The sequence below is a fragment of the Diabrotica virgifera genome, chromosome 1, assembly GCF_917563875.1.
Source record: "Diabrotica virgifera virgifera chromosome 1, PGI_DIABVI_V3a".
Taxonomy (NCBI): domain Eukaryota; kingdom Metazoa; phylum Arthropoda; class Insecta; order Coleoptera; family Chrysomelidae; genus Diabrotica; species Diabrotica virgifera.
The window spans coordinates 261555158-261569512 of record NC_065443.1 but is presented as its reverse complement, the minus strand read 5'-3'; the positions used below and the strand labels follow the sequence as shown (position 1 = coordinate 261569512).

Here is a 14355-nt window from a genome sequence, read left to right as displayed (position 1 = left end):
TGCAGCCACTCTTTATCTGGACCTAGCTGTTCAGTAGTATGGGTTTAGTAATGAGATATTTAAAACTCGGTACTCTTTGAATTATATGACCATCAACATGTAACCGTGAATTTTGATGTGGCAAACGACTAAACACCATGTATTTTGTTTTTGAACAGTTTATGTTTGTCTCGTCTGCAAATCTGATTATCTTTATCAGAATTCCATTAACGTTCACGCCTCATTCCAAATTATGCAGCGCTTCTTTAAATATTATATCTGAATATAAATTGAACAACAGTGGGGACAGTATACAACCCTGTATGACACCTCTTTGTATTTTACATATTTTTGTTGATTTTCCATTTGGGTAAACTGTCTCTATTTGACGCCATGCCAGTATAATTTTTCTATGATTCGTACGTCTTGCCTATCAACTCCTTTATTTTTTAATATTGTAATTAATTTGTGATGCTGTACTCGATCAAAGGCCTTTTCATAGTCAATAAATACAGCAAAGACGTCTTTCCTTTGATCTCGGCATTTCTGAGATAATACATTTAGTGCAAAGAGTGCGCCCCGGGTTCCCAGTCCATTTCTGAAGCCAAATTGTGTTTCAACCTGGCCTTCTTCACATTTATCTCTGATTCTGCTGTGGATGATACGTAGAAATATTTTCAAAGTGTGGCTCTTAATGCTTATCATTCTATAATCGCTACAGTTTTTCGGGTGTTGTTTTTTGGTAGGGTTATGAATTCATACTTTAACCAATCTTCAGGGATATCACCAGTCGAACAAACATGATTGAAAAGTTTGACCAGTATTCCAATGTTTTCTTCATTTACGAGGAACAGTATTTATTCCACAGATTCGAAACCCGGTCAACGCCTTACTAGATTAAAGTATCTTATACCCGCTTTACATCAACAATAAATTGAACAAGAAATTGACCAACTTCTTCAAGCTCAAATTTGACTTATAAAAAATACAATTCTACATCCAATTTTGCCGTGAATAAAAAGAAATTTGACAAAATAAAACATATCCAATTGTTCTATTTCATCAAATTCCTTCATTTTCTTTTACAAATCATACATTTTGTACACGTCAAATTTGGCCTTGAATAATTTTGTCAATTTCTTGTTCAATTTATTGTTGATGTAAAGTGGACATTAGTGATGTCCTCCTCCTCCTAAGTGCCTTCTCTATTGAGGTTGGCGATCAATATGGCAAATTTCTCTCTGTTCTGGGCTTGATGGATTAAGTCATTCCCTGTTGTGTGGGTCCAATCTCTGATGTTTCGGAGCCAGGATTTCTTCTTTCTTCCTATACCCTTTTTACCTTCGATTTTGCCTTCTAATATTACCTGAATCTGCTCAAATTCCCTATGGCCCATTATGTGTCCTAGATATGACGTCTTTCTAATTTTGATCGTATTGACCAGATGAGGACGTGTGTTCATTATTTCCAGTACTTCTTCATTTGTAGTTTTGCTGGTCCAGCTTATTCTTAGCATTCGGCGGTACATCCACATTTCGAATGAATTCAGTTTGTTGACGTCATACTGTTTTAATGTCTAGGTCTCACAGCCATATAGTAATACAGACCACACATAACACTTTAGTGTTCTCAATCTTATTGTGACTGATAGTTTGGGGTTACAGAGCATTCTACGCATGTTCATGAAGCCAGATCTTGCTATTTCAATGCGTCTTCTAATTTCTTTTGAGTGGTCTAGCTGATTGTTTAGCTCTCTGCCCAGGTATATGAAGCTCTTGGAACTCTGAAGGGTGATACCATTGATTTGTATGTTAGGTGTAATTTGTTCATGGGGGTTCTTGTGGAATACCATGATTTTGGTTTTGGAAAGATTAATATCCAAGTCCAGTCTGTGACTTTCTTCTGATAGTATGTTCATCAATATTTTTAGTTGGTCTCCTTTTTCCGCTAATACTACGGTGTCATCGGCATATCTTACATTGTTAATGATAATTCCATTGACTCTGGCGCCTTCAGGGCGATCTTGAAGAGAAGCTCTAATGATATGTTCGGCATAAACGTTAAATAGTAGAGGGGACAGAATGCACCCTTGACGCACTCCTCGTTCTATGTTCACATAATTGGTATTTCCGTTGTCTGTTGTGATGTACTATGTATAGTAATATGTGTGATGTAATGTGTATAATAATGTGTGATGTAATAATTACAATCACGTTATCTACTACTGATGACATACCGTTTGCTTCTTAACTTCCTGATGAATTCTTCTAGTTCTGTTTCTTTCAGAAAGCTTAAAATTTTTGTATGGCTTTACTTAAATAAGCTTTTCTTCATTTACAACGTATGCCACTAAGTCTGGCCCGCTTTGATAGCTTAAAGCTTAATCTCTTCTTCACAACATTTACAAGTCTTTCCACAACTACTGTTAACGTTACTGTGCCTTAGCAATTGCTGGTGCCTTGTGAATGTTGCTGTTCAAGCGTAAGTCATTTTGGAAACAATATGTTTGTTAACTCTTAGATGTAAATAAAGTACAAATGTAAATAGAGTACAAAAGTGTCAGCTGAGTAGTCAATTGACACGCCGTGTTTTATTCTAACCAAAAACGATTGTCCTTTCAAACTTATTTTCAATGTCAAGATAATGTCATGCCATAGTTAAAACAGTTTACTAAAATCCCAAATTAGAAACGATGGATATCTTGATTAGTGACAGAAAAAAACAGTGCTAAGAATATTTCGATCATTGTAATGGAAACGAAACCTACTAAGAGTCAGTTTATGTATTATTTCTGACCATTTATTAGATAAAGCATAGAGTATTGTAGCGATATCCTGAATAAAAAATAGCAATCACAACGTTATAAGTAATTAAAACATAATTACATAATGCGAACAATCTGTTCTTCAACGACTTTTAAGAATTTACAAAAAAAAAAACGATAAAACAAAAGGGGTTCCAAAAAGCCTCCTGGGTAAAAGCCAGGTATCCTAGCCACTAGACCATATTAGATATTAGATATTAGGTATGGAGATAAATACTTGGCATATAAGTTCTAGTGCAACAGTGTTACAAAAAGTATGATTTTTTGAAATAATAAAATTCAATGCATCTATGTAAAAGCTATTGAATATTGTCATCGACTTCTAAACTATTCTGAAAATTTCAGACCTCTATCTAGTCGGGAGGTATGTTTAAAATCGATTACAACACTTTTCCCGGACAAAATGACAAAGAACAAGTGAATGAATTATATAAAAACGTTTTAAAAATCAATAAAGCAATGAGAATAAGGAAAAAATGTGTCACACTAGGAATATATCTTGAATTAGTAAACAGTAAACGCAAAAGCATTAGAATTGGTGAAAATATTTGGTGCATGATGTTACTCATCTCTTTCCATAGAGAAGCTTGTCAAGCTATATGATAAATAAGTTATTAAAGAATATGGTAACAATGCTTATGAAGTGTATAATATGTTGTAATCGATTGGGGATTTTTAAGTAGTAGAAAGCTTGTCATAGTTAACGATTACGGCAAGATTGATAGATAGAGTCAGTCTTTGATTCGTAAAATATTTGTTCTTAGTCATGATGATTATTTTTTGTTCAAAAATTTAATTTTTAGTACTAATGTGCTGATTGATTGTAACATGTGTTATATTAATAAATAAATATTACATAAACTGACTCCGAACGTTTATGGATTCATTCTGTGCTTTTCTGTCAAAACTGGCTGTATCTCTCCAGAGCCTTAGGATGTGGATTTAACAAAAATCGACAAATTGTCTATATCTAGCCAATGCTTATTATTTGTTTACTATATATTATTCATTGCTAACATTCAAACTAGCTAACATGAATTGCTCAAATTGGTTTTTAACAATAGATCAATCATGTAAGATGATTTTTAGAATCACTTGGTAATATATTTCTAAGTGGCAGTCTAGCATTAAAGGGTTTTACCAAGTTCATGATACATAATTAGTAAAAGAACGAAGCTTATGATTACAACAAAATATTGGAAAAATATCGACCAAATGGCACAAGAGATATTTTTCAGTGGTTCTAAATTCTACAGAGATATTTGGCAGTGTCCAACAAGAATTATTTATGGATAATGACATAACACCTAGTAGAACTTCATCAGCTTCATCAACTTCAACTAACATCAAATGTTTTCTGCGTAAATTCTGGACTGAGACAGGGAGATCCGTTATCCCCATTGTTGTTTAACCTGGCCTTAGAATATGTCATGCGAAAAATTTATCCAAAAATCAAACCAGACATAACTGCTCGGGGAGCAAAAATCATATTCGCCTTTGCCGATGACGTAGACGCAGTAGCACAATCAACATTAGAAATTAAAGATATTTTCTCGAGCTTTGAAGAAGCTGCATTAAACATCGGTCTAAAAATAAATGAAGACAAAACAAAATACATGGTCGTCTCAAAACAAGAACGGCGGCGAATAAGGCAAAATATTACTATAAACGATCATAACTTCGAAGTGGTTAAAGAATTTAAATATCTAGGAGCAACAATCATAAATGACAACAAATTAGAGCGAGAAGTTGAAACGGGAATAATGGGAAGAAACAGATCTTTCTTTGTAATGAAACATCTAATGAAGTCAAAACTTCTTTCACGAGGTGCAAAAATCCAGATATATAAGACCATAATACGACCAGAAGTCGCGTATGGAAGCGAAACATGGACGCTAACAAAAAGAGAAGTAAATAAATTGCTGGTGTAGGAACGTAAAATCCCTCGAATGATATATGGCCCTTGCAGAGACAGCGTGACAAACGAATGGAAGAGCAGATACAATAACGAGCTAAAGTCTCTATTCGGAAAAGAAAATCTAGTCAGATATAAAGGCTAATAGACTCAGATGGAAAGGGCATGTGATACGCAGTAACGAAAATCGCCTTATAAACAATGTATTCTGGGAAAGGCCAGATGGAAGAAGGTCTGTAGGGCGGCCTAGAAAAAGGTGGAAATATGCAGTCAAAGAAGATCTAGAGAAAATGGGAGTGCGACAATGGGAATTAGTGGCACAGGACCGACAAACATGGAAGGCAATAGTAAACGCGGCAAAGACTCACGAAGAGTTGTAGCGCCATTGATGATGATGATGACCTAGTAGAACGCTTAGTGGAACTATGGTGGGACGTCCGCCAGTAGGAAAATTAAGGAAGAGGTGGATAGACAAAGTGAGAACCGATACTAATGAGATATTGAGGGTGGATGACTGGATGAGAGCAGCCAGGAACAGAAATATTTGGAGGCGGATGCTGGGCGAGGCCAGTGCCGACTTGGTCTGTAGCACCATAGGAGAGAGAACAAGAACTATTCTGTGAAGGCAACAACATCTCTTGAACATGAAAGTTAAGACCTGGCAGTCAATGCTTTAAAAAAATAACATTAAAAAAGATACTTTGTAGCACTTGTATCACTATATGTTTGAAGAAGAGACTATTGAGATATGACATATTTTCTGAGATATTTTTTGAATCGAACCTTTCTGAGATAGTTTAGTCGCAACATAGGGGGTTCCGTGGACACTTTTAGTTCGCCGCGATTTGATGGTGGTATTATAGGTTGTTTGGGTCGCTAAATCCAATGGAAGTGGTCTGGAAGCCCAAATGTGGTACGTTTAAACAAATTATGGTAAAATTAGGTGTTTTTCAGGAATTATTAGAAGCCCTGTAAATGAATTGATAGCGTTAAGGTCTTCTCTGGTGTATTTTTGGTCGCTGAATCGAATGCGACTAGTCGCGATTACTCAAAATGTGTTCTTATTTTGTTAATAACAAAATAATTGTTTATTCGCCGAAAAGCTCGAAATGCGCTATCTATCCGGGAGTGGATAAACTGATTAATTCTAAGCAACTTTTGTTCTATACAGTATTTTTAATGTCAATACTTTTCGAGTTATTTGGTTTTTTTGTTGAAAAATGAACATATTCACTCGCAAATAACTCGAAAAGTATTGACTTAGTGAAAAAACTGTATAGAACAAACGTTGCTTAGAATTAATCAGTTTATCCAATTCCGGACTTATTTTAAAGGTTTCTTCTTTCACCCCCGAAACGGGGTGAAACTCACACCCAGGGTAAAAGCACACATCGGCACTATATCACTTGTTTTGTTTGACATGTTAGCTACGTGCATGCCAAATTCCATGTCATTCCAAGTGGTTTTTTAAAATTTAGAACAAAAACCGTGAGTAAACGTACTATAAACCGTTATTTTTGCAATAATTTATTAACAACAAAGTCGGATCGTGGTTTAAGCTATCACGACTAGTGACAATCGATTTAGCGTATAAAAATACTATGAAAAAGACTACAAACTTGCTGTAGATAACGCATTTCGAGTTTTTCGGCGAATAAACAATTATTTTGTTATTAACAAAATAAGAACACATTTTGAGTAATCGCGACTAGTCGCATTCGATTCAGCGACCAAAAATACACCAGAGAAGACCTTAACACTATCAATTTATTTACAGGGCTTCTAATAATTCCTGAAAAACACCTAATTTTACCATAATTTGTTAATAACAATTAAACGCACCACATTGGGCTTCCAGACCACTTCCATTGGATTCAGCGACCCAAAAAACCTATAATACCACCATCAAATCGCGGCGAACTAAAAGTGTCCATGGGACCCCCTATGCTGCGACTAGACTATTAGAAAGAAACACATATTCGAATCATTGAATATAGACACACAGAAGAATATTGCAAGTGACAAGTGGATTGAGTAACAAATGTTGAAGGATTAGGAAGAAAAAAAAGGAATTTTTTATTACTATTAAAGTTCCACGAGGATCATTCTAATTTATCGTCCCAACTTTAAGTACTAGGACAAGGAAGAATAAAGAAATATGTTCTATGGACGTTATTGAAAGTGTCAAACAGTTTGAATACTTTCACAATGACGACTATTGTGACTGATAACGGTAATTGATAAATAAAGGCGGGTTGACATTACTAGTGAATAACGAACGTGGCTCACGCTTACTTATTTTGCCCGTGCTATTGTTAGATATTTGATTATCTATTTTCAAACTCGAGCAGTACATTTGTATCTATGCATTGCATAAATACAAATGTACTGCTCGAGTTTGAAAATGGATAATAAAATATCTAACAATAGCACGGGCAAAATACGTAAGCGTGAGCCATGTTCGTTATTCACTAGTAATGTCAACCCGCCTTTAATGAAGTCAGAACAGCCTTTAACAAAGTTCGAAAGTGATTTTAACAGATCAGAAACTCATTTTCTTACAGACTTCGTTTAATATTAAACATACTGACTTTTCTAAAAGTGATCTCTACACTATATGGACCAAGTATTATTGAAAACAAAATGAGATTTTCTTTTTTAGTAAGAAAACAAAAAAAAATATAGCGGAAGAATACACCTGGAATGGAATGATACCGAACAGGAAAGCCACTTATGAAACAAATACGAAATGCTTTGGATTAACAGGAAAAACTGAAGACAAATTGGGATGCTTAACAATCGTATAAAAATTTAAGAAAAATACAACATTACTATCGCCAGAGAGAAAAAAATCTAGTGTTAGCAAACAACTCTTGGAATTCCATTTTAGATTAGAAGGAAAGAAACTAGGCGATGAAATGAAACAAGAAATATGATTTGATACAAACTGATCTTTCTGTTTTGCAAACTTTCATTAAGTTGCATTGCTGATAAAAAACTTCAATTTCGAAAAGTCTTGGAAATATTAATTTCAAAGCTCTGCATCAACGAATGATGTTAAAATTCCTCAAATTTCTCTTGGCGTTTTATGAAGTCGAAGAATTATTTTTTTATCGTAAAGAGGTCTGTGATCAAGCAAGTAAAAAATATCTTCTCAATAAACTGTAAAAATACGTGTTAAGAGGTAAAGACTAAAATTCAATAAAAACTTATTACCAGATACATAGGCTAACGACTATCAGGTAGGAGAGCAGACATTAATGAAACCAGAAAGAAACACACTAAAAAATGGCTACTAGAAAACAGAGACTTCGTCTGAAAATACAAATCAATAATTAAATCAAGATCAAAATTTATGAGACCCAAATGTAACAGATACAGATAAATAGTGCTAAGAACAAACAAAGTTGAACGAACAAATATCAAATATGAAGCCAGAAAAGTAAAATAGCAGGACTTTTAACAAGAATAAAAAATACTGGAGGAAAAATAAAGCCTTTATAAGAATGATAAAAAGAAGAGTTTACTTATTTGGAATATATTTTAATTCATACTATGATGTAGATAAACGCTATAAAATGTTTGTTAAATCTCCTCCCATGATTGATCCATCAACAGCATCAACTAAAATAAGCATATTTACAGCGTCAACATTTCGTTTCTATCACTTTCTTACAATTTCTCTTTCTTAATAATTTCAATATCCATCATTTATATAGCCCATTAACAAATATTTCCTATATCTCTAATGAGTAATAAAAAGGTACTATATATATCACATCTTCTAGCATACAAGTTCCAGAAAATTAACAATTTACTGGTTTAGTGTGATGTCAGAATGACAAAAGGTTTTAAATGGTTTTAGTGTCTGTCAGTTAAATATTTCGATATAAATAATATAACAGTTATCTCTTTGTAGATTGTAGACCTGCTGGACCAAGACCAACTTGATCTCAATGTGGTGTGCGGTGGACACGGTTCGAGTGAATTCGGATCGAGATGTATCTAAGTAGGTCATGTTTGGTAAGATTTAGTGGAAGAAAGGAAGTGTACTGAACTATGGTTTAGGGCTAATGAGAAAATGCTAATTGTAATTGTGGTTTGCCTTAACTACCCTTCCAAGTGTATAGGAACTAAAGGAAAACCTCTTTCAGTACAAAAACGGCTTAGCGCAGTATGAAACTACGTAAACAGGTTGCTTAGTCGCTACCATGAGCAATTGCCTATTATGAAGACTCCCTGTGTTAGGTCATACATGGTTTTATTAGGCAGAGTTTCGCATTCCAGGCATGAGAGTACTCCTCGTAAAATAGAGCACCCGAGGAAGTTCTCATCCGCGACAACCCGCAAACCAACTGAGAACATGACACACAGGGGTTGCAATTATGTCATCAACTTTAGATTTCTTGATTGAACATGACACAGGAACTCACAAATACCCACACTCAAACCCAAAATACAATATACAAATGCACACCTACATCATGCTCAATCGACAAATCACCAGATGATTGGCTTATTTATGATGGGATTTCTGCTGCGCCCTCAAATCCTGAGGTGTAACTCAATCGTGCCCATGGGTAATGGTTCAGGTGAAAAGTGTTGCCTAATGCCTCGAGGTGAAAGGTTAATGATAGAGCAAACCCAAATAGAAAAAGTAAATACATACAAATATCTGGGAACCTGGGCTGATGACAAAAATGACCAAAGCAAAGAAATTAAAGTCCGAATTGAAACTGCAAGGCAAGCATTTATAAAAATGAAGACACTGCTTACAAAAAAAGACCTTCAGTTGCCTCTCAGATTGAGGGCTCTAAGATGCTACATATTTTCTATATTACTATAAGGAATGGAAGCTTGGGCATTGAAGAGACAACACATAAGAACAATAGAAGCGTTCGAAATGTGGTGTTACAGAAGAATATTGAAAATTCAGTGGGTTCAAAGGATTACCAATGTTGAAGTGCTACGACGTTTAAATAACGAGTTAGAAATTATGAACAGTATAAAAACTAGAAAACTGAAATATATGCGTCACATTACCAGAGGAGAAAAATATGAGTTGCTGAGAATTATTATGCAAGGAAGGATCCAAGGAAGAAGAAGCATAGGAAGAAGACGCATCTCCTGGCTGTGGAACCTTAGAGAATGGTTTAACTGTAGTTCATTACAACTGTTCAGAGAAGCAGCCAACAAAGGGACCATAGCCAAAATGCCTCGAGAGCCGGCGAACTTTTTGGTGGCTAACCTTGGCACGGCACCATAGACACACTGCGTGTTTGAGTGCATTTTACCTTACCACGTGGGGATAGAATGGATACAAAGACAAAAACAAATAATTCAAAGTAGGACTGAGATATTACTTGAGTCAGCAAATAAAAATATAAAGGGAACGAGTGAAGGGGAGACACAGTCGAGCATTTTTGTCCCTTCTCTACAAATGAATCTTAATGACACCAATCAGAGTCCTACAGGCGAACCTTTAGCACAGTAATGCAGCTTCAGCTGAACTTACTATTACTAATGGAAGTTCGATTTCGCCCTGATACAAAACCGGGATGACCTTAAGCGAAATAAAACCAGCGAGAGAGTTTGAGTGGCAAAAAGAGGAAAAAGGTGTCTTCGATCTAAAAGAGACTGGACAGCAGGCACTAAAACTTACCCGAAAGACATAAACATTAATGTCAGGTTTACACAAAAAATCTAGATTGTAGTGTAGCAAGTTTACGAGGTTTTGAATTCGAACGGCCTTTGAAATCTACAAGCATTTTCCCTCAAAGAGTAGCCTACTGCTTTTCTAAAAACAGCAAAATTGGACAAAACCTTGAAGACAATGTAGGCATATAGTTATAGCGAGATAGCATAAAATGCCTAAATCAATCATTTGATGAACCATGTAAAGTCTACGAAGTCAATGTATTAAAAAAAATACTGTTTAAAAACTATGTCCCATATGTAACAATAACAAGCTTTTCAGCAACAAGCATCAAACTGTGATTCTGATAAAAAAGCTTTTGCAAATTTGGAAGAAAATATGTATACAGTTTAAATATGCATACAATATAAGTGACTGTAACTGACCTCTTACACTCAGTTTTCTTAGTCATCAAAGTATATAGAGTATATAAAGATAGTCGAACCTATAAGACGCTGTATAATGACCATCTAGCTACCTGATAGATAATTGTTGTAGAAAGAAGTCCACTAGTACTATTTAAAAGCAGAGAAAGAAAGGTCTTTGAAAGATATCCAAAGAATAAAACAAACAGCAATCCCGTGGATTAAGAAAGAGAAGACAATGTCACAGTATCACAGTATAAAGAGGGACAGTACAACTACTCTCCGAAAAATTGGAAGTAAAATCTTTCAACGCGCATGGCGACCGCGCAAGGTTCCCAGTCGCTAGACCACCACTCTTGCATTGCTAGTCGCGTAGAAACGTAGGTTTTAACAGGGAAAACCACCACTGGTGAATTACCAATTGCGTACTGCCGGTATTACTTCTTGAGATCAAAGTGGCGACATAGAAGAGGTTTTACTGTTCCTCTTTATACTGTGACAATGTACATCAATTCCCAAACTACCATTCCTTCAACCTCAGCACACATTTCAAGGCCTATAAAATAGAACAAAATAATCTACGATAAAACATTGCAAATTTTTTAAGATAATACAATAAACACTGTAAACGACTTATATATAGGACTAATAGCAATATACATATTGCTGTCGATAAAGAGAGGAACAAGCCACGATACAACATAAATGGTTCTAAATAAATATATCTCAATAAAATCTACATTTTCAGTTTTAAAAAATTAAAATCTAATTTTTACTAAGTATATCGAAATATTTAACCTATATACTACTTAGAAAAACGCTATTTTTGACATATTTACTTAAAAAGCATAAAGATTTGTAGTACGAATAGTTGTAATGACAATTAGAGAGACAAGAAGATACACATTGAGAAAGCATTAAGACAAGTTACCTGAGGAATGTGGTCCTTTATTTGTTCTATCTCGACTGCGAAGCGGAAGACTGAAAGGGGCGCTGCTGAAGGGGTCTTCGGAGACGGACATCGTCGAACCTTCCTTCGATTTCATCCCTTGCAAACCTAAAAATAATGAATATGTTTAGTATGTTGTATTAGAATTTTATTGAGCAGTTAGTAGTTTTACCACACAGTTACTGTTATTGCTGTTTTGCGCCATTCGTAGGACATAATCTTATTTTCATGGACGATTATGTGCGTTCCCACCGTGCTAGAAGCGTCGTATAATGGCTCGCACTTCTCGTGAGATTCGGCAGTTTAAAAATTGTCTTCATATGTATGGCTCAACTACTCTGCAAATTTTTTTAACAGGTTGACTGCCGACGAAGTGTGCCGACCTCCTTCGGTAACTCCGACTACTCTGTGAGCCTTACTTCGATCGTATGATCGATAATCCATCGGAGTAGTCGGCGTTGCCGAAGGAGGCCGGCACACTCCGATCGGCATATTCGGCAGTCAACGTGTTAAGACGTCGTGATTGGAATCGATAAGTTCACTAAACAAAAGGTCATCAATATCACGACAGATGTCGTCTCACAAGCTACGATCACTTTACTTTATCCTATATTTCAAGCACAAGTTCTCGTACTGATTCGAAATTCAATGGAAGGGTATGTAACTGACCTCGATTTTTGACCCTTCGCTTCGTTATCGATCATTCGCTATCTGTACACTAAACAGATACGAAGCGAATACGTTCGATAACGAAACGAAGGGTCAAAAATCGAGGGCCAGTCGGATTAGGATTAGAAGTGGCTAACTTGCCGGTTACGGAAAAACGGAGATAATAACACAGACACAGACGAGACCTCTTCGGTTAAGGGGTAAAACCCACAAATATTACCATTAGGTGTCTATTGTATTCGGATATTTTCTCTATTTATATTTTTAAACATTACTGATGATCGTTTCTCATTCTTCTTCTTCGTTGTGTGCCGTGCTTGTTTTCAAGCGTTGGCTATCGTCGTATTAACAAGCTGATGAAACATTTCTCGGTCGGCAGCTATATGAAACAACTCCTCGACCGTTCGACCTGTCCATTGTCTATTGTTACGCAGCCAGGACAGTTCTTTTTTTCCAACCCTGCGTTCTCCTCCGATTTTGCCCTGAATGACCAACCGGAGTAAGCGATATTTAGGTCCTCTCATTATATGACCGAAATATTGCACCTTTCTCATTTTTATGACGTTGATAAATTCTCGCTCTTTGTGCATGGTCTCCACCACACATTCGCTGGATATGTGTGCTGTCCACTGGATTCTAAGCATGCGACAGTAACACCACAACTCGAACGCTTCTAATTTGTTGTGATTCTTCATTTTTGTTGTCCACGTTTCACATTCATAGAACAAAACGGACCAGACGTAGCACTTCAATACTTTTAGACGTGTGGTCAATGATAGACTTCTACTGCACAATACAGTACGCCAGCTAATAAAGCTTTTTCGTGCCAGTTCTATTCTGGTCGAAACTTCCTCATCACTTTCAACCCTGCAGTCAATCCAGCTACCCAGATATCTAAAGTGTTTCACCCTTTCCAGGATTTTGTTATTTAATTTTAGTACTGAGTCTTCGATATTATTTTTTCCGACCACCATCCATTTTGTTTCGTTTTCGTTTCTCATTACTTGAGCGGAAACAAACTTGTTCTATTAGAATAGCTAAATCGAGTTTGGATTCTAATCTTGTTTGATTAAGAAATTTGGTTACATCTCTCTACATCTGATTACATCTTTTTGTGTAACACTTCTTCTTCTTCAGGTGCCGTGTCCGTATTCAGACGTTGGCCGTCATCATTAAATATATCATTAAAAATATATATTTTTAATGATATATTTAATGACTTTCACATTAAATGTATCATTAAAAAGCTACAGTTTATCCTCTATAAGTTTAAACATCTTAAAAAACACATACCTAATATATACCTTCGCACACTATATTACGGACTAGTAGAAAGTCATCTCCGTTATGGTATACTGGCTTGGGGAAGCGCCCTAAAAACACACATTCTCCCACTGGAAATCATACAAAGAAGATTTCTGAAAATTATTATGTCTAAACCATACACCTACTCTACAGATAGATTATATAAGGATAGTAATATATTTGACTTGAAACAGTTATACTTTCTTTGTGTGTCTTTAAAATATCACACCATGAAAACAGACAACAATTTACCATCACATGAGCATGATACAAGAGGCAAACACCTTTATATGATTGCGAAAATGACAAAGTCCTTCTGTCAAAGAAGTTTTCTATTTCTAGCCCCAAAAATATATAATCATATCCCCCAGTGATATCAAAAATACTAAGAATGTTCTTCTATTTAAAAAGAAATTAAAATCATTTCTGATGGAACAAACAAGAAATTTTTGTGACATCATTATAGTAGCTTAAATTTACATACATTAAAAAACAAAAAAAAAATAAATGAAACTCTAGAGTCACTACCAATTTTTATACCTATATTTCAAATTTTATATTGTTTTAAACTGATTTATTTTGCTTATTATTTTTATCATATTTAATAAAACATGCGTATATACACCATTCTTAAAAAATATTACTAACTAATTG

The 14355-nt window shown here is 35.3% G+C and overlaps 1 protein-coding gene across 1 annotated transcript in view; it reads right to left on the bottom strand.

Annotated features, from left to right (window-relative positions):
* The window catches only part of LOC114327995 (uncharacterized), a 116098-nt gene that overhangs the window by 32013 nt on the left and 69730 nt on the right, over positions 1-14355 (bottom strand). Inside the window, exon 10 of the mRNA XM_028276727.2 lies at positions 11710-11835. Within this exon, the coding sequence (XP_028132528.2) occupies positions 11710-11835 (126 nt within the window). The remainder of the gene's footprint in view (positions 1-11709; positions 11836-14355) is intronic.